The 22,408-nt window shown below is 36.3% G+C and overlaps 1 protein-coding gene across 1 annotated transcript in view; it reads left to right on the forward strand.

Annotated features, from left to right (window-relative positions):
* Positions 1-20,426, forward strand: part of LOC111148831 (transmembrane protease serine 11D-like) — a 55,315-nt gene extending 34,889 nt beyond the window's left edge. Inside the window, exons 5-10 of the mRNA XM_022505652.1 lie at positions 5,458-5,615; positions 7,579-7,617; positions 10,227-10,404; positions 15,785-16,044; positions 17,142-17,284; positions 20,265-20,426. Coding sequence (XP_022361360.1) covers positions 5,458-5,615; positions 7,579-7,617; positions 10,227-10,404; positions 15,785-16,044; positions 17,142-17,284; positions 20,265-20,426 — 940 coding nt within the window. The remainder of the gene's footprint in view (positions 1-5,457; positions 5,616-7,578; positions 7,618-10,226; positions 10,405-15,784; positions 16,045-17,141; positions 17,285-20,264) is intronic.
* The last annotated feature ends 1,982 nt before the right edge of the window (positions 20,427-22,408 follow it).

The following is a 22,408-nucleotide window of genomic DNA, read 5'->3' on the forward strand; positions in this document are numbered from 1 at the left end:
ACCACCCCCCGCCCCTTCAAAACCCTCAGATTGTTTTTCAGAGTCCATAGTCTCTCATGGTTCATCTCCCCTTCCAATTTCCCTCAACTCCCTTCTCCTCTTATCTCCCCATGTCCTCCATGTTATTTGTTATGCTCCACAAATAGGTGAAACCATATGATAATTGACTCTCTCTGCTTGCCTTATTTCACTCAGCATAATCTCTTGCTTCAATTCTTGATAGGAAAGGAAGAAAGATTAAAGAGAGGCTGGTGAAGGTATGGTAACAAAGCCATCCTACTGTATAAATCCGGTGGATCCCATTCACAATCTAGCACATGTAAACAGTGTCCCTGGAGTTGTACAATGCTGTGGTCATGGGCATATTCATCCAAGATCAGACACTATGACCAACATCAAGCTTTTTGGTTTGTGTCTGTCTGGAATGCTGTAATGTAAAAGATGCTGTGGCCAAATCCAAGCATGTCTGGCAAGAATTAATAATAAGGGAAGTAGCAGTATGCATTCTAGCTATTTGACATTCCTGCCTTAGTTGAATGTGTACTTGTCTATGTGATGTGATGAGACAGGCCCAACTAGAATACTAACCCTATCACAAATGCCTCAAATGGGTACATCAACCGATCCTTCAAATAATACGCAAAATTCCTTTGAAAGGGAGGTATTTCTCAAATACCACTACCACAAGAAAATTAATATTTCTTCTTTTCTGTAGAATAAGTCCCAGGAGCATGAACATCTGATCAGATAAATCTTGTTAAGAATTGTGAAGAGTAGGAAGAATCCATGGAAAGAAATCATATTTACCAACATGAATTTCAGTCAGTTCACTGCACATTCCCCTTAGCGTTTTCCTGTGAAAATCACTGTACTAGCCACTAGCTCTCAAAATCCATAGGACTGGATGAACCATCTGCATTTCCTCCCCTTTTGCTCACTTCCCACCTACTGCTCAATTCCCCACAATCTCACTCCTGATGCCACCACAAAATGCTACTTACCCTTGCCAAGTTCAACAATGACATCCAAGTCACAAGCTCTAAACAAACTCTATCAGTCTTCTGTTTGGACCTCTCAAGTATTTGGTAATGTATTTTCAGTCCTCCTTGAAGTAGTGCCATCCTGTAGTTTCTATGACCCTACACGCCCTTATTTTCCTCTTACCTCTCCATTCACGCCTCAATTTTCTTCACTAGCACATCCTTCTCTACTCCTTCAAATGTTGCTGGATGTCAGCCTGTGCTATAAGTCTCTCATCTTCTCAGTTCACATTCTGTCCTTTCAGCAGCTTCATTGCCCCATATATGCTCAATATTCTCAAAGTTGTATCTCTGGGCCAGTCCTCTCTTCTCATTTCTAGACATGAATGTACACAGCCATCTACTTGGTGTCATCATACAGTTATCTCACAGACAACTCAACTTTACTGTGTCCAGACCTGAATCTATTGACTCTCCCCAACCAAATATTACTCTTTTACTGTTGCTTACCTCTAATGATGGCATCACTTTCAACCCAGTTGCTTAAGAAATATACAAGTCATCTCTAATTTCTCCTCTCCCTCAACCCACACATCCAACCATCTAATCTTTCTACTCTATTTCCTAAATATCTCTAAGATCCATAACTTTTCTTCAAATAGTTCCCTCAACCATTTCTCTCCAGGACCATGAATAGTCTCCCGAATGAGCCTCCTTTCCTCCATTCTTGCTCCACTCATTCTATACAGCAGCCAGAAAGACTTTTTGAAACAAAATTCTAAACATATTATTCCCCTAGTTAAAATCCTTCTATTGGCCACTCATTGCCTTTGCAACATGCCAAGTATTATATATGAACATAATAGATGCATATCAGAGGTACATGTATTCTTGATATAATGTACGTATGTGTGTGCATATAAATGTACATATATATATATATATATATATAGAGAGAGAGAGAGAGAGAGAAAGAGAGAGAAAGACATTTTTATACACATATATGTAACAAAGTTTACCCAACCTTCCTTTTTCTGATTTCTTCTTACCATTTCCATCTCTGGGCTTATGTTTCACTACCATCCACCTAGACTAGTCTCAGTCCCACTAGATTTCTGTCAGTTCTTCACTATCCCTAACCCCAAGAGGGGTTTTCAATATTTTATTTTCAATATTTATATATCCTTATAGGTTAGACATTTCACCTAAAACAGAAAGACAGCTATATTTTCTAATGCATTCTGATCATCTTTGCTTTTAGTGATTATCCTTAAAATTTAAATAAGAAGAGTTGGCTTAATTCACTACCCTTCTTCCAAATAATATAGGGAACTTGAAACTCTTGTTCATATTATTATGAATGACATTTTAGCTCCACCGTATTTGTAATGACTCCAAATTAGTCACTGTAATGGTAGATTACCAGTTTGCCATTTTCTTTTTTTCTTTATTTATTACCATACCTTAATCCTCCTGGGTTCAATCTTCTTCTTACCGAAGTAATTCCTTTATAAATTTTCACAAGAGCCATGAACCATAAAATATCCTTTTTGTTTTGCTTTGATCTAAAAAAAGTCCTTTTTTATGTTCGTTCTTGAATAATACTTTAATATGGATATGAAATTCTAAATCAGTTGCTATTGTCTCTCAGCAATTTTGAAGATACAATTATCTACTGCCTTCTTTGTTGCTATTAAGAAATAGCCCTTCAGGGTAGGAGAAGAACGAATGAAACAAAATGGGATTGGGAGGGAGACAAACCATAAGTGACTCTTAATCTCACAAAACAAGCTGAGGGTTGCTGAAGGGAGGGGGGTTGGGAGAGGGGAGTGGGGTTATGGACATTGGAGAGGGTATGTGCTATGGTGAGTGCTGTGAAGTGTGTAAACCTGGCGATTCACAGACCTGTACCCCTGGGGATAAAAATACATTATATGTTTACTAAAAAAAAATAATTAATTAATTTAAAAAAAAATAGCCCTTCAGTCAAATGTTCTTTGGTAGATCATCTCTATTGTTTGAAAGTCTTCCATTTGTTTTTGGAGTTCGGAGTTTTTTTTTAATGATGTATTTGTTGGGGGAGGGTATTTCTTTTATTTAGTATGCCTCAGACTCTTGTGATCCAAGGCTTCATATCTTCATCAGTTCTGGATAATTCTCATTATCTCTTATAATATTGTTGCCCCTTTATTTGTTGGTGATATTCTTTAGTTTTGCATTAGGTAAACATTGAAACATCTCTAGTCTCTTAGCTTCTGTTTCATCTCTTTATCTGTGCTACACTTTGTATGATTTCTTTATTTTTATCTTTCAGTTAATTAATTTCTCTTTAGCTTTGTCTGATATTTTATGTAACCCATCCACTGAGTTTTTAATTTTGATTAAAAATTATGACTACAGGGCTCCTGAGTGGCTCAGTGGGTTGAGCTGCTGCCTTCGGCTCAGGTCATGATCTCAGGGTCCTGGGATCGAGCCCCGCATGGGGCTCTCTGCTCAGCAGGGAGTCTGCTTCCCTCCCTCTCTCTCTGCCTGCCTCTCTGTCTACTTGTGATCTCTCTCTGTCAAATAAATAAATAAAATATTTTAAAAAAATTATGACTACATTTTCCTGTCTGCAAGCTCTATTTGTTTCTTTTGTAAGCTTGTCTGGTCTGTTTTGATAATGTCGTATACTTTTCTCACATTTATGATTCGCCCTTTTATGTCATTAGTCATTTCAAATACAGTTATCCACCTGTTAATTTTACTATATGAATTTTTTAGGATGCTGTCCTCATTCTGCAGATTCTAGTTCATGATAAATTCTTTGCCATTGGGACTGTATGATTACTTTAATCCCACTTCATAAGCGGGATACTATGCAGATACTATGCAAATACAATTTACAGAGCATTTGCTTCTATCAGACACTCTAGGAGGATCAGCAGCACATGAGCCATTTTTTGTTGTTAACTTCTTAAAGTTTCTGGAATCATGCAGATGGTGGTAATGCAGATCTAAAACTTTCATGCAGCTAGGCTCATGATCATGAATTGTCAGGACAATCTTTTTTCTGTCTAGACCTGGAACCCTGAAACACATAAACTTCCTTATCTTTTTTTTTTTTTTAATGACATGATGAGCACATTTTTTTTCTTTCTAATCCATGCTTTCACTGAGGGTTTAGTTCTTTAAGAATCCTGGCCTTATTTAGAAACCTCATGTTCACTTCCCTAATTAGCACTAGCCCAAAGCCTCCTCTCCCGTATCCATGTAAATGCTACAACTCAAGTCTGTTGGATATTCTAGTACTCACTACATAATATTCATGTTATTCATTTTTGGTCTTCCAAGATTTCCCTTACTTTAATGTTAGCGTAGTTTTGCATTTCAAATGAAATTTATTCTATTTTATCAAGTATTTCTGGTTATTTTATATGGAGAATTTTTTAATTATTTAGACTTCATGTTGCTAGAAATGAAAGTAATAATTATTTCTTCAGTGTCTGCTCCTCTATCTAAACTGCAAAATCCATGAGAATGGCAAGTGTGAATCTTGATCACTGTTAATTTCTGAAACTAAGAACAGTGCCTAGCACAAGAAGGTGGTTATTTAACATTTGCTAAGTAAATATTAAATTAATATCTGGAATGAATATTACAGCAGAACTGATCATTGAGAGGAGAGGAAGAGGCCTAGAATGAATATGAAAGACAAATTTGTCTATCGCACGTTTCAGAAAAGAATATGGCCAATGTTAGGTAGGGCAATGATTAACATGGTAATTCACACATAAGGAAGTGGACATTACATTGATTTTTGATCATTGTAGCATTTAATCAATTTATTAAGCTTCATCGTGGAGAATATGTGTAGCTAACTGACATAGAGATAAAATTTTAACATTTGACTTTGTAGCCACATTAATGCATTTGGGTACTAGAAAATTAACCCAAGTCTTTAAGTCACATAAATTTGGAAACTTTTCTCTTTATAGGTTTGTTTAATGAGATAAGGGAGTTTCCTTTTTGAAGATTTTTGTGAAGTCTAATAATAGCTAATACTTATAAGTATTATAATTCTATTATATTATAATAATAGCTAATACTGTATGGTATGTACTCTTCCCAAAACTCTTGCATGTGTTAATTCATATAAACTTCATAATAATCAATTTTAATGTGAGGAGACTTAGAGAAAGATTAAGAAACAAATAACTTACTAAAGTCGACCAGTAAATGGCACAGCTGATATTCAAACTTTGGAGTTCTGACTTTAAAGCCAGCTATACTGAATGGTGGATATAGTGTACCATGCTTTGAAATCAAATATTTGTGGAATAACATTGTTATATATCATTAACTATGAAAACACTATTAAATCAATCTGTTCTAAAGCTAAATTCTCCAAGTGAATTTTTTAATGTTTAATCAATAAGAGAATATAAACAGAATAGCATAAAATTATATTTATTTTTAATATATTTATGGCTTTCAGGCAGGAGGGTAATGGTGTGATAGCAGATGTTGTCATGAAATTTAAATTCACTAGAAATAACAATGGAGCATCAATGAAAAGCAGAATTGAGTCTGTTTTACACCAAATTCTGAATAACTCTGGAAACTTGGAAATAAACCCTTCGACTGAGATAACATGCAAGTACCATTATTTTTTTTTACCATTTTATCCCAATATATCAACTTAACCAGTTATAATTCATATTTTAATTTAATGAGATTGATTTTCTTTCCTTGGAATTAGACTTTAGGAAAACAATATACTATAAAGGTAGACATAATGCATAGTTCTCTAATATAAAACATTCTAATGTTTAAAGAATCATTCAGCATTCATATAGTAAATTTCACTAGCTAAAATTCATTTATTAATTGTCCCTCTCAACACTCCTTATGAGAGATGTTGTTGTCAGATGTTCAACCTGTAGGTATGTTATAGAAGTGGCAAATAGCTGTTCAAGGTCAGAGAACCATTTAATTAACACTCCACTTCACCCAGAACACAGGGTGCAATTGGAAGGTATCTAATACTTGTAGAATGAAGGAGGAAATTAGAAGGTTTAGCAACATTCCTAACTCCTCTCTGAAAATATCTGTACCTCTGCCTTTCTTGAATCTATTTCCATTTTTTCCATTGCTACCACTCTGGTCCAAGCCAACATCACTCCTGACTTGAACTATTGCACTAGCCTCCACATTATTCTTTGTAATGCTTTCTTGGCCCCTTCCAAACTACTGTCTACATAAATCAAGGAAATGTTTTAAAACATAATTTCAATATTACTTAAAAGCTTCCCATGACTTCCCACAAATGAAACAAGCAAACAGATATAATCTGACATATATTTGTAGAAAAAAAAACCACAGCCTGGTAAAGTGGAAATGGACATCTTGAAAAGCACAAAGGTGGAGGCAGGGAATCCAGATTGAAGGTTATTGTAATAGTATAGATGTCAAATGATGACAGCACCAACAAAAGGGGTAGCCAAAGGGATCAGGAGGATGGGCCTAATGCAAAAGATTGTTAGAGGGTAAAGGGTACAAAATCTGAAAACCAATAAGATGTGAAAATGACAGGAAGGGAGGAATTAGAGACACGCAGATTTCTGAGCCACTGGTAGAAGTGGACCATTTCCTAAAGGAGGAAACATAATGTAAGTAGCAAATCTGGAGTAAATTTGGTCACACTGAGTTTGAGATGGCTATAGGATGGGCAGAGAAGATGGTTCTGTAAGCAGACCTTAAATTACAACAGACAGACCTTCACTCTCTGCTATCACCATATTTTCTGTCCAGGCGCTCACACCATCTCCCTTTGTGACGCACTTGCACTACCAGCCCTACTGATGTGATTACTCCACAAACATCATCCATCTCCGTGCACTTGAACCCACTACACTTTCACCTGGAATAACTTTTTAATGCTTGTCTGCCCAGAAAGTTCCTTTTAGGTCTTCAAAATACAGCTCAAATATTTTTCTCACCATGATAACTCAGTGACTCTCTCAGGTAGCATGATCACCCTCACCATTCTACTCTCCACTTTCACTTGAATTGATTTGAACGGTTCCTTGATTATTTCTACCTGTAAATTATGTGAGGGCAGACCTCCTGTGTTTTTTTCAGTGTTATATCTGCCATACTAAGAATAGTATCAGTAGTATAATACAGATATATCTATATATACCTACATATATATTCAAGTAAATGAAAATCTAACTTCTCTTATGCTACTTATCACATCAATTTCAACGACTTGCTTATGTTTCTGTTTTCCCAACTAAACTGGGTGACTTGAGAGCAGGGATAACTTTTAAATAGCTTTTAAGTATCTATTAGTGTTTGATGAAAAATTAAAGCACAAACTTTGATATAAATAACAATAAATTAGGGGAAGGCTGTAAACACAGAGATTTCTGGGACTTACGACTCAGAGACTTTCAGCAGGTCTAAGATGAAGCCTAGAAATCTGTATTTTATCAGATCCCTGGTTGATTCTGATGGTGGTTGTCTGAGAACTACATTTAAGAAATTAAGATTAAATAATAAACACCCTTATTGATCTTATTGATCTTACTCTCTATTTTTTTTTTAATACCAGCACTTACTGACCAGGATACAGTAAATATTTTCACTGAAGGTAAGTTTCAAAATTATCTTATAAAAACGATTTATCAAAATACAAATAGCAAATGGTCAAGTATTTGCACTCTTTGCCAAGGTAGCTTCTAAGGTGTTATCTTTATTCTTAATAATTCACTCATGTGGGCTACTGTTGAGAAAAGACTGCTGATTCCACTGGCCCATGGAGCGTTGTTTAGGTTTTCCCCTCCTTTTAGAAGAAGGAGGTGGCAGCAGTGACATTCTGTGTCAAGTCTGACCTCAGGAAAATGTTCTTAACAGCTTTGGGAAGCTTTTCCTACCCTCAGGCTATGGTGGCACTTCTGTAGACTTATAAATTCTGTTTGGGGACACCATTAATATGGCTCCTCCTGACCACCAGAATAGCCTGCTTTGTTATTGATTTAAGTTAACCAAAAAGTAGAATTAAAAAATTATAAAAGTGTTGTCAGTTTTATGTCTCTAATCTAAAGGAAGAGTCATGACTTTCCAATGACATTCTGTACACTCTCAGGCTAGGACAGTAGAAATATAATCCCTAGAAAACAGCTGTTTCCTTCTCTGGTGAGGAAATGTAGTTAGAAATTAGTTCAGTGCACCTCCATAGCTGGCCTATCTCAAATCCTTAAGTGATGTTACAAGGTAATGCTACCTTTATGGGTGTTTCTCAACTTCATTATATATTTAATTATACTTCTTTTTAATGAAAATATGCCAAAGTAATTTACTGAGGAATTTGGTTGAAGGATGCAACAGAGGAATTTCTGTTCTATGTATACTCTAAATGAAAGTCTGGCCCTCCTCTATCTGGAAAGTCTGTTAGGAAAAAATGCCTTTGGTTGGATGTTCTATTAAACAGTGTCACTACTTTAGAGCAATAGAACTTATTGGTGGTGGTTTACTTCTAATTTCTCAATAATAGACTAAAAAAAAAAGGAAGTAAATCATGGAAAGGGGAATTGAGAGGACCTGAATAATCATTTCAGTTTCAGCCACTGGAGTGTTCATAGGCTTTCTCTCTTAAGATGTTTAAATCTCACCTAGATATTTAGAAACCCTCAGTTACCCTCAAGTATACTCTGTGGACCTGCAGTAACTCTTTTTTGAGGGTGCATTTGGTAATATAGAGTGAGTTATGGAGGTGGACTGGAACTTTCATGATGAGCTGGGTCACCACTATGGTGATTTCTTGATAAGAACAGTTTTCCCCCAACTTCAGTGTACACAGGAATCACTCATTAGAATGTAGCTTCTATTAAGTTCTGAGGCTCTAACACACAGCATGGTGACTATGATTAATAAGACAGTATTGTATGCTTGAAAGTTGCTGACAGTATATCTTAAGCATTCTCACCACGTGCACACAAGAGTTAACTATGTGAGGTGATGGAGGTGTTGGTTGTCTTGACCTTGGTAATCAACAATGTATATGTATATCAACTCACACACTATACATTTTAAAAATACAGAACTATATTTGTCAATTGTTCCACAATAACGTTAGGAAGGGTGGGAATGCAGCTTCTCATTTGTTCCCTGGCGTGTGCCTTAGAGTCAATTTTTTTTCAGCCTTGAGGGAAAATTGATAAAATTGTAAGATATTTAAAGTACACAAATTATTATTTGTTATATATATATGTATATGTATATATATATATATAACAAAAAGATTCCATCTAGTTAATATATTCATCACCTCACATATTTAGCTGCCCCCTTTTTTATAACAACTTTTAAATTCTATACTCTTGCAAATTTCAGTTATACAATAGTGTTATCAACTGTAGACACCCTGTTACACACTAGATCCTCAGACCTTATTTACCTTATAGCTGAATTTTTTTACACTTTTACCAAATTCTCCCCATTTCCTCCACCCTCCATCTCCTAGCAACTACTTTCTACTCTTTCTTTCTAGGAATTTGACTATTTTTTTAAGATTCTACAGCATATAAGTGGTACCATGCAGAATTTATCTGGCTTATTTTACTTAACAGATACATTCCAGTTCATCCATGTTGTTGCAAACAACAGGGTTTCCTTCTTTTTTAAGGCTGAATAATATCCCTGTGTGTGTGTGTGTGTGTGTGTAAATATATATATAGAGAGAGAGAGACAGACAGACAGACATTCCTTTGACCCACTCATCCACTGATAGACCCTTAGGTTATTTTCACACAGTCTCAACATTTCTAATAAACTTATAAACTTATAAACTTCCAGGGTATGCCCATATTGCAGGTCCACAGACCACACTTTTGAATAGCAAAGCTAAAGAGAAGATGAAAATTTCCTAATGAACTTTTGGCCCAAGGTCTTACATCCAGCACTAACCCATCTTAACTTCCATTCATGAGAAACTCCAGAGAACTCTGAAGGCTCTCCAGAATTCGAAGCCTCCATCTCAAGTTCAGAAATATTCTCTAAAATGCAGTCTATAGTCAACAGGAGTCACATAAGTACTCTAAAAAATAACATACTGATCATGCTTTTGGAAAGGTTAACATGTTCTGGGGAAGAACACATGAAACACAGAAAAGTTGTAAAAGATGGAGAGATTCTAGCAGCACCTCCCAGATGTAAATGAATCACGACCTTCCCAGCCCATTCATGTTCTTTTCTCATTAGGCTGTGGGGCCCGTCCAGACCTAATAACTTTGTCTGAGGAGAGGATCACAGGAGGCACTCAGGCTGAGGAAGGAGACTGGCCATGGCAAGTCAGTCTACAGGTGAATAATGTTCACCACTGTGGCGGCATCCTGATCAGCAGCATGTGGATCCTGACAGCAGCTCACTGCTTCAGAAGGTGAGGCCGCAGCTTACCTACCCATCTGGGAACAACTAGGAGAGACATATACAGAAGAACGCCACCCAAACCCCAAGGATGGAACCTAATTGGATTGTGCTAAAAATAATTGGATACAAAAAAAAATTATGAGTCTTTTCTTCCTATCCATCATAACAAAAATATTTTTTTTTTCTCCTTCACCTTGCTAATTTAATCCTATTTTTCTGTTTCGGGTAATAGTATGCCATCATGGTAAAGAACAATGATTTATATGTCAGAATGTTTAATTTAAATCCTAGCTATGAAAGCTTGAGAAAATTATTGAACCTTTATAAGCCTCTTCCCCCCCCCCCAAATTAGGAACCTACTATTATCTATGTTTTAGTGTTTTTGAGAGGGTCAAATACATCAATCTAAATATATGTTAAATGCTAGCAAAATGAATTGCTATAGGAAATTTTCACATTATATCATGTAAGCTGATCAACAGACTGATGGCTGATCCAAGACTGTCCTATGCTATTAACTAATTCTTTCAAAACAATTATTGAATATCTACTATGAGCACAGTGTTATCATAGCAGCTAGTTAAACATTGCCTGTACTTTAAAGGAGCCTACATTCTAATGTTAGAGATATATATGCTCAAAAATAATGATCAAGAATAGTTAGCAGCATAAATAAAATGAATTTAAACAACTTACAAAAAATTCTTCATTGATGTAACTGAAGGCTATTGCTAACATGAGGGTAATAATCTGCCAGTGGAGAGTAGGATACATAAACTTACTCAGAATAGAAGGACTTTAGACTCAGATGACTAAAATCTGTTAGGTACAGACACACCTTATTATTGGAGCATCCTAGACCCCTACAGTTGATGGGAACTAAACTCTAAATGTTCACTCAGAAAAGTGAAGATGATCTAAATCAAATGTGCCTCTGACCATATCTATTTTCCTCTCAGACTCACTGAATATCCACAGTCTAAAATCCAATTTACCACATACCTAAAGCCCTCCTCCCCAATCAACCCAGACTTATTTCTCAAAGCATGAACCTTGAGCTCCAGCCAGGTTAAGTTATTCTCTACCCCCGAAATCTACCTACTTTTTCAGGTTTAGGAACATTGTGCACTAATCATGATAAACTTTACTCTCTCTTAACAGTTTTGTAACAGGCACTATATTCTGCAGTAGTACCCTCAAATCTGCAAAGAACTTCTTACAAATAGTGAAGATTTTTCAGAATTCCAATGGGAAAAAATGGAGGAAGGGATAGTAACATTTAACAGAGAAGAAGCAAATTGGGCAAATGCTCTTTAACCTGAAAAAGTAGGCAGAATCTAGGGATAGAGAATAATACAATCTGGCTGGAGCTCAAGGTTCAATGTTTATTCCCCCCTTGAAAAGCCAAAGAAAAATGGCACTAATTGATTTCAATCACCTTTGAGTGTGGGAACCAGGAATGCAAATACTTGCGTTAATTAAGGACGTACTAGATTCAAAGCCCTAGACAGACTCAAACACCAAAGCTAAGTAAAGGATATCACTATATAAAGCCATTGTTATAAATATTGTCAATGATTACCAAAGGAATTCATGATTTTTAATGCTTGGAACATCTTCTTTCCTGCTTTGTCAAAGTTTAACTGACCACATAATTCTGGGCTCATTTCTGGGTTTTCTGTTCTGTTTTATTGATCTCTTCGTCTATTTTTGTGCCAGTACCATACTATTTCGATTACTACAGCTTTGTAATATAACTTGAAGTCCAGAATTGTGATCACTCCAGCTTTTCTTTTTTATTTTTTAATTTAATTTCATTTTTTCAGTGTTCCAAGATTCATTGTTTATGTACCACACCCAGGGCTCCATGCAATACATGCCCTCCTTAATACTCACCACCAGGCTCACCCATCCCTCTACCCTCTTCCCCTCTAAAACCCTCAGTTTATTTCTCAGAGTCCACAGTCTCTCATGACTCATCTCCCCCTCTGATTTCTCCCTCTTCAGTTTTCCCTTCCTTCTCCTAATGTCCTCCATGCTATTCCTTATGTTCCACAAGTAAGTGAATCCATATGATAATTGACTTTCTTTGCTTGACATATTTCACTCAGCATAATCTCCTCCAGTCCCATCAATGTTGATACAAAATTTGGGTAGTCATCCTTTCTGATGGAGGCATAATACTCCATTCTATATATGAACCATATCTTCTTTATCCATTCGTCTGCTGAAGAGCATCTTGGCTCTTTCCACAGCTTGGTGACTATGGCCATTGTTGCTATGAACACTGGGGTACAAATGTCCCTTCTTTTCACTACATCAGTATCTTTGGCGTAAATATCCAGTAGTGCAATTGCAGGGTCAAGGGAAGCTCTATTTTTAATTTCTTAAGGAATCTCCACACTGTTTCCCAAAGTGGCTGCACCAATTTGCATTCCCACCAACAGTGTATGAGGGTTCCCCTTTCTCCACATCCTCTCCAATACTTGTTGTTTACTGTCTTGTTAATTTTGGCCATTCTAACTGGTGTAACATGGTATCTCAAAGTGTTTTTTATTTGACTCTCCCTGATGGCTAATGGTGATGAACATTTTTTCATGTGTCTGTTGGTCATTTGTATGCCTTCTTTGGAGAAGTGTCTTTTCATGTTCTGCCCATTTTTTGACTTGATTATCTGTTTCTTGGGTGTTGAGTTTGAGAAGTTCTTTATAGATCCTGGATATCAGCCCTTTGTCTGTAGTGCCATTTGCAAATATCTTCTCCCATTCCATGGGTTGCCTCTTTGTTTTGCTGACTGTTTCCTTTGCTGTGCAGAAGCTTTTGATCTTGATGAAGTCCCAAAAGATTATTTTCACTTTTGTTTCCTTTGCTTTTGGAGACAGAAATCAGTTGCTTTCTTATACACTAACAATGAAAATATGGAAAGGGAAATTAGAGAATTGATTCCATTTACTATAACACCAAGAACCATAAAATACTTAGGAATAAACCTAACCAAAGAGGTAAAGGATCTGTACTCAAGAAAGAAATTGAAGGGACGCCTGGGTGGCTCAGTTGGTTGGACGACTGCCTTCAGCTCAGGTCATGATCCCGGAGTCCCGGGATCAAGTCCCGCATCGGGCTCCCAGCTCCATGGGGAGTCTGCTTCTCCCTCTGACCTTCTCCTCACTCATGCTCTCTCTCACTGTCTCTCTCTCAAATAAATAAAATCTTAAAAAAAAAAAAAAGAAAAGAAAGAAAGAAATTGAAGACACAAAAAGATGGAAAGCATTCCATGCTCCTGGATCAGAAAAATAAACATTGTTAAAATTTCTATACTGCCTAGAGCAATCTATACTTTCAATGCCATCTTGATCAAAATTCCACTGGCATTTTTCAAGATGCTGAAACAAACAATCCTAAAATTTGTATGGAACCAGAAGAGACCCCAAATTGCTAAGGAAATGTTGAAAGGGGAAAACAAAACTGGAAGCATCATGTGACCTTATTTCAAGCTTTACTACAAAGCTGTGATCACCAAGACATCATAGCATGGTACTGGTACAAAAACAGGCACATAGACCAGTGGAACAGAATAGAGAGCCCAGATATGGACCCACAACCCTATGGTCAACTAATCTTTGACAAAGCAGGAAAAGATATACAGTAGAAAAAAGACAGTCTCTTCAGTAAATGGTGCTGGGGAAATTGGACAATTATATATAAAAGAATGAAACTTGACCATTGTATTATGCCATACACAAAGATAAACTTGAAATGGATAAAAGACCTCAACATGAGGCAGGTATATAGACATTTTAACAATATTTGCTCTTCCAATCCATGAGCATGGAATGTCTTTGCATTGTCCTCTTCAATTTCTTTCATCAGTATTTTATAGTATTCAGAGTACAGGTCTTTCACCTCTTTGGTTAGGTTTATTTCTAGGTATCTTCCTGTTTTTGGTGCAATTATAAATGGGATTGATTCCCTAATTTCTCTTTCTGCTGATTCATTACTGCTGTATAGAAATACAACAGATTTCTGCATGTTAATTTTGTAGCCTGCAACTTTACTGAATTCGTCTATCAGTTCTAGCAGTTTTTTTGGTGGAGTCTTTGAGGTTTTCTAGATATGGTATAATGTCATCTGCAAATAATGAAAGTTGTGCTTCTTCCTTGATGATTCAGATGCCTTTTGTCTTCTTTTGTCTGATTGCTATAGCATAGTTATTTATATGTTTAATCCCAGACACTCATACTGTTTCTCATACAAAGTAGACACTTAATAATGACTCTAACGAAAATAATAGTTATCTTCATTGAATGCTTACTTTGTGCACCAAACACTGTGCTTGACACACTTGTCTCAGTACTTACAAACTGAGCAAGAGCATATCAACAATCACATTTTATGCAAAAATAAACTAAGAATTAGAGATATGAAATAAATTGCCCTAAATAACACTGTTAATGTATGGCATGGCCAAGATTTAAATCTAAATATAACTTTTTCCAAAATCATGCTCTTATTCACATGCTGGATGAAAAAAAAGGGAGGGAAGAAAGAGATGAAGAATATCTTTAGAATCTTCTCTGTAGAAAAACAATTATCATATGATCTCTCTGATATGAGGAATTTGAGAGGCAGGGTGGAGGGTTGTGGGGGATAGGGAGGGAAAAAATGAAACAAGATGGGATCAGGAGGGAGACAAACCATAAGAGACTGTTTAATCTCACAAAACAAACTGAGGGTTTCTGGGGGGAGGGGGGAAGGGAGAGGATGGTTGGGTTATGGACATTGGGGAGGCTATGTGCTATGGTGAATGCTGTGAAATGTGTAAGCCTGATGATTTACAGACCTATATCCCAGGGGCCAATAATACATTATACGTTAATTTTTTAAATAAATAAATAAATAAATAAATAAATAATAAAAATTTTTAAAAAAGAATCTTCTCTGTAAAGAACCTGAGCAAAAGAAGTTCAATATGAAAAATGTGTGTAATTTGGTTACTGTAAACTACTTTTCTCATTAGTATTTTTAACTAGCATTCTTCTTACATAAGTTACTGTACCTTATAAAATTATTTCCTGGGCATATATATTTTTATTTCTGTATCATCTCTATCTAAATTCCACAAAACTCTTACATTGTTATGTGGTTACATTTTATTTTTATTCAACCTAAGGAGCAACACCAAGTTATTCAACCCCCAATTTACAGATCCTTTAGATAAATGATCAATCATTACTAGCTATGTAATCCAGAAATATACACCAAAGAGATACTGGTCAAATAGTTGCTAGCTGGTGACAAGAAGGACAAACATAAAATTCAAATATTAAAAACACTCACAAATTCCCTTTCAAAGTATATTTTCATTTTTTTTTTTTTTTTTTTTTTTTTAGCCAATCTAATCCTCGTGTATGGACTGCCACCTTTGGTGTTTCGATAACATTTCCTAAACAGAGAAGAAGAGTAAGGACTATTTTAATCCATAACAATTATAACCCTGCAACTCATGAAAATGATATTGCAGCTATGCAACTTGATGGAGGCATCAATTTTACCAAAGATATCCATAGGGTGTGTCTCCCAGGGGCTACCCAGAATATTCCACCTGGTTCTTCTGCTTATGTGACAGGATGGGGATCTTCAGAATTTGGTGGTGAGTGTCTCAGGAAAATTAAAAAACAACAACAACAATAACAAAATCCCCTGGCACTTGCTGTTAGGTAATTTTTTTTAGATTAGGGAACACCTGAAGGACATGTTCTATGGAAGGAACAACCTTATATTGGAAGAGTCCAAGCTCTAGTTATTACTGGGTTTCCTCAGCAAAGCAAAACAACGTCCCTATGAACTATGGGGAATTCTCAAACATAGTAATAAGGATATGTAAACCAAAGTGATGAGGAAACATGAGTTCTTCAATGATCCAGAGACTCTGTAAATCTCAAATGTCTCCCCATAAGGAAAAATTTTTTTTTAATTGAAAAGAAGCTTTGGATAGGTATTCTCCAAGGGTATTAACAACCATTAAGGTGTTCTGAGATGAAATGAATCTTGCCTCTAGAGCAAGAAACTCCATATATACATAAGCATTGCTTACTCTTGTTTATTGAATAAATAAAATAGGCATAAAAGTGAGGGCAACATGAAGGAGCAAATAGGGACATGGTGAAAATGAGAATATCAGCCAATGGAAGGATAGCATTAACAATTTCCACATGCTTCAGCTCATGTTGTAGATTGTATCTCCAAGGAATAATATGAAGGCTTAATTGTCCTAGAAAATATCTCATTGTGTTTTTATGGCTCAAAGTAATGTGGTAAAATAGGTAAAATGTGTACCAATCACAAAAATGGCAGTGCCACTTTGAAGGAACATCAACATACAATAAATTAGTGCTTTAGTCTTGAAACCAGACTGGTTTCTCTTTCAACTGCGAGATTAAAGGTTCTTCAATATGTTATTTTTTCAATTCAAAGTCAGTCAGTGAATAACTTGACTACTACTAGTCAATAGCAGATTTGTTTTGCTTTCAAGGTCTAAGGGGCACTGCATCACAAAGATAAAGCAAGAAAATAAAATCGATCTGTGTACAGGGGTTATTCTACTCTACTGCAGGAATCTACTTACATCTTCAATAGTCTCCTTCGCTGAATAAGAAATAGTGTCTGGGATACATTTATTCCTTCCCCTATTTCCATAGAGTTATTAATTTATCAATTTTGTTTTTTGTTTGCTTTTATACTTCACAGGTAACACGGTTTCAGATCTACGGCAAGCACGGGTCAGAATAATAAGTAATGACGTATGTAATGCACCAATTAGTTATAATGGAGCCGTCTCGCCTGGAATGCTATGTGCGGGTGTACCTCAAGGTGGAGTGGATGCATGCCGGGTAAGTTCGTGACAATGTTATCACATCGTTATCTAAGTTTATAAGTACTTACTAGCCTGTGACACCGTGCTAGGCATAGAGGTAACATAATTATAATACACAGCCCTGATCCTCTAAAAATTTGTTATCTAGATTTTCTAATTGAAACTCTCTTATGAAGGTGATCCAACACTAATTTTGAGAAAGGGAATTCCAGACGGTTTAACCAGCAAAGCTCAAGAACAAGACAGAACTGCATTTGAGCTCCTTAACCTTTTTTAATTTTATTTATTTTTTTATTAACATATAATGTCCTTAACCTTTATAACTAATCTTTTATCCATAAATTGGGGATAAGAGTAGTACGTCGCATGCGCTAAACAACAAAGAAATCTCAGCCATCTCAGCTATTTTTACTGTTGTTAATCTAGACCATGACCACTGATGTTAATAACTTCAATCTCTGAAAAATATATCATTTCAATCTCAAACTCTCAGTCACTCTAAAGGTTTAAATAAATTAATCACTCATCTAAGAGTCATAGACAATAATTGATTTTAAAATATAAAAAACACCTGAATATCAGCACCTTAAAGATAGAAAACGTACACAAAAAGCTTAGTTATTTGAGTCACAACAGTGTCCATAACTGTAAAACAGCACAAATGAGGGGGGGAAACTATTTAGATCAACCAAACATAAAAATGCAAATAATTATGAAATCTTTAAGTAATTAGAACACAGTTTTAATACTAAGATTTTTAATTAAATTGTTTTAAAAATTAGTGTGTTTATGTCCTTCAGTAGATTTTAATCTAATGTCTGAAACCCCATTTAGTAAAAGCAGCAACTACTTACTATCAGGAATTACATTTCTGGAAATTCAAGACAAATTAATCTTTCTTGAGGAAACTGCTGCTGTTTTCTGGAGCAAATTGTATGCAGAAAAATCAGGTTTATTCTTTCCTCAAATATTACTGGCTTTTATATTTAGTGCTCACATTCTTGAAAAAGTAGATAAGTAGCTCTTCCACAGTTTTTCAAAGATCCCAATCTGTGGGCTCTTTCCCAAAACTAAACATTTTTTTAATGACTGCAAGGTATATGTAAATTGAGAGGAACTGCTTATCAATTTTCAAAATAGCATTAACTACCCATGGGCTTTTTTCCTTTAAGTGGAGATGTCTTCGTGGTAGAGAACACTTACTCATGCTTTCCTCAAGATCCCCGTTACCTTCTGCATGCCCAAATTCCGCTCTTCCCCTCAAGCCCAGATCAAGCCTTAGCTCATCATGAAACTTTCCTTGTGTGTTCCACTCTGGACCCAGTAATTTTCAACTGTAATACAACAATACGTAAAGGTTTTGCTTCAAAAAGAAATGGCACTTTACAAAAGAGCTTATGAGATCAGTTACTTGTTTCCTTCCTTCTTTCCTTCCTTCCTTCCTTCATTCAAAGACAATGTATGAATTACTTTCTGTCCACCAGATATTGTGCAGGCACAGCAAGGTGTTCCTTGCACTAATCAAAGTTATAGTCTAGAAGAGAGAACACAAGCTTAGATGTCTGCACAATAAGGCAGTGAAGCTGTCCAGATACAGGGAAAATTACACCTTTTAGTTTAACATCTGTTTGTGCACTCTTGGTAAGACATTATGCAGATACTGACTAGAAAGAAAAAAATTGCAACAAAAACCCAATGATGAGAAAGCACGGGGAACGGGTTAAATGGAGCACAAACACATAACCCAGAGGAGGCAGGTGCCGATCAGCTCGAGGCAGTGCCTGCCATGCAAGCTGGTGATTCACACCCTGACCTTCTCCCCATCCAGACCAGTAACTAAGTAGGTACGAAGAGCTAGCTACTAAGAGTCGTCAAATGAACAGCAAACTACTCTAAAAGCACCTTTGGTAATAGCTGACTTTTCTTAGTACAGACTATACGCCGGCTGTACAGAAAGTGTTGTATATGTAAAACTCATTTAAACATACAGAAACATCATTCACACGTGAGGAAACAGGCAGAGAGAGTGAGCATTATACAGCTTACGCAATGTCATATGGCTGACAAGTGGTGGATTGCAACTCAGGCTGTCTTAACTCCAGAACCCACACACTTAACCGATCCAGCAGCATGTAAAACGGACTAAATTTGTCTCCCCACCTAGATTACTGCATGTACAAATATATGTTGATTGGTTGGTTATAATTGGTTAGTAAGTATTTCATAAGGAGTGTTTTACTCATTGCCATATAACTTTTTTGATAATTCACCAAAGAATCCTTTTTGATGATACATTATACATCAGACACCATGCGGTACTATGAATAGGAAGACAAAAGAGATTTATGAAGACTCATCACCTAACCAATATTTCCTTAGCATCTCCTGCGGGCTAGAAGCTTAGGATACAGCAGCGTCCAGAATAGGTATGCCTTCCATGGCAGACCTTATAGAATAGCCTGGAAAACAGACACTGAATAAGTATCCTCCATGCCGTGAGTTTGGCAGAAATGTGTGACTGCCACCAGGGGAACTGGTACAAGGGAGCAAGTTCAAACAGACCCAAAATGTGCTTGTATAAAATAATACAGAAGTGGTGAATGAGATTCACACAGGACGTGGGAACATAGGCAGTGAAAAACTAACCCAGCCCAAAGCCAGAAGGGGTGGCAGTGGGAGGGGGAAGACACAGGCCATGGAAGGCTTCCTGGAGGAGGTAAAGTCGGGGATGGGAAGCCATCAGTCAGGCAACTGAGGACAGTCTGGGAAACACGCTTCTCATCTTCTCACGCATGCTGAAGGAACAACGAGTGTTCTCGAAGGATTTCAGTAATTTTCACTTGAAAAGTGGTATAGTATTTCAACATAGTATAACATTTCAACAGAAAAAGTCAGACTAAATTTACTGTGGTAATGGGTGTGACTTCTACTGGCATAGAAATAAACTCCTTAATACTTTAGGGTTGCCTAACACTTCATCATTGTGTTTCCTTCAGGGTGACTCTGGTGGCCCACTCATTCAAGAGGACTCACGGCGGCTTTGGTTCCTCGTGGGGATAGTAAGCTGGGGGGATCAATGCGGTCTGCCAGATAAGCCAGGAGTGTATACCCGAGTGACAGCCTATCGTGACTGGATAACTGAAAAAACTGGGGTCTAGTGCAATGAATGCATCTCTGTGGCAAAGTGTGTGTGCCGGTATATATCTAAAATTCCAAAACTTTCCTTTTCAGGAGGAAAAGAGACTAAAAGTGCCCTGTTTTAATATCCTGTTCCATAATATGGTTTCACAAACACTATCTGTTCTTTATTACACGGATCCTATGTTTTCTCAAGAAAGCTGTATGAATAATGCATTGTATTGGAGCTGTGGGGCAGGGGAAACACGTAAGCTAGTTACAGAGGGAACAGTTTTACTGCAGTTGTGATAAGAGACAGTAATGAGAAAAACAGGTACCCTGAGAGTAGGCTTCAGAGGAATCTGGACAAATCTGCAGGGTCAGAGGAGTCTTCTCTAAAAAGTCTCACTGAAACTGGGCAAAGTATAGAAATTCGCAAAGGAAGAAGTGGCAGAGTAACATTCAAGACAGAAAGAATAGCACAAGGCAAGAAAAATAGTATTTATTTGAAATTTCTGGTTATGCAATACTTTATAGGTGGTATTAGTCTGAGAATTAAATATGTGAAGTCATTGTACAATCCTACAGCCATCTTAATTATCCTATAAAAACACACTCCCATAGAACTGATGAATATTAGACATTTAAGATTAAAGGTAAAGCAGTCACTCCTCAACTGAGACCCAATGAATTATAACTTTATGATGGCTTGTATTAAAAATATCCTTCATCTCTATGAGAGAATGTATTTCCTCCATAAATTGATGAAATACACCCACACAACCTTCTCAGCTAACTTACAACTACACAGTGCTTTTGAACAACTCAATACAAGTCATAAATACTCCTATTGAACAACTAAATATCAACTAAATAGGAGTAATCGTAAGAACTAAAGATCACCCCGGGGGGCGTCATTTTTGAGAATTTAAGGATCCTCAATAGCTAAATACAAGTAATGAATTTTGTCATATGGGAAGAGTTGTTTTGCGAAGAGAAAGGTTAAATGGTATAATTTTAATAGAATTATCTTAGAAAAGGAACTTTTCCCTCTCTTCCTATTTCTCCTTTTCTCTCCCCTACACACACATCACCGAAGAGCGTAAATAAAATCCATTAAAATTCAATGGCACAGCAATTTATGCAGTCTGAATCATGAATGTAACTGAATTTTTATGGGATCCTCGCATTAACTAAAGCTGGGTTACGCATGTGTCAGGACTACTCCCTTCTGAAAGCTAACACAACACCTGGGTATCAGAACTCAACGTGCATTGTGATGCAAACTTCTTGTATTTCCTCATGAAAATTGTGAACAGAACTATAATGAAGTGATGTACTTTTGAGGAAAAGAAGTTGAAAATTTAACCAACTTGACGAAATGTACAAATTGTTAGTACACCTTCTTTCAAATAAACTTTTTTTTTCAGTTGCTTGCGTTGACATTTTACTACAAAATCTCTATTGAGCACGCATTTACAGGGACGATTTCTCTATAATTTCCTACATGAATGTCACTTACATTGTTTTTCTTTCATTTGGCTTGACCTAACAAATTGTTAGATGTTTAGCCTATTCATTTTTCTTCTTTGTGTTATCAAACTCTTTTAAAACTATTTCCTTACCTAAGTATTTAGGGAAATTATGATTATGAAGGATGATCCAATTTATTTAATTGGATCTCCAACAAGAGAATTGCTAAGTAGCCCTAAAGGCTTGGCACTTCCTGCTGCCTTATACTCAAACTCTGTAACTGAGGCAAGCATCCAGTTTGACACTCCCTGGCTTTACTGTGACAACATTAAACTGGTAATTTAAAGTAAGCCTCAAGGGGAGTGTGTTTTGTGTATGGATGTGTGTGTGTGTGTGTGTGTGTGTGTGTATGCCCTCACATAATCATATTTTTTATTCCTATATGTTGAAAGCTATATAGAGTACTTATTTAGCAAAAATAGAACAAATTCAATTGATCAAAAATAAAATATTTAACAAATGTTTATTTTTATGAAGAATTTATGAATAC

This window comes from Enhydra lutris, unplaced genomic scaffold, assembly GCF_002288905.1.
Source record: "Enhydra lutris kenyoni isolate GAN:26980312 unplaced genomic scaffold, ASM228890v2 scaffoldscaffold21, whole genome shotgun sequence".
Taxonomy (NCBI): domain Eukaryota; kingdom Metazoa; phylum Chordata; class Mammalia; order Carnivora; family Mustelidae; genus Enhydra; species Enhydra lutris.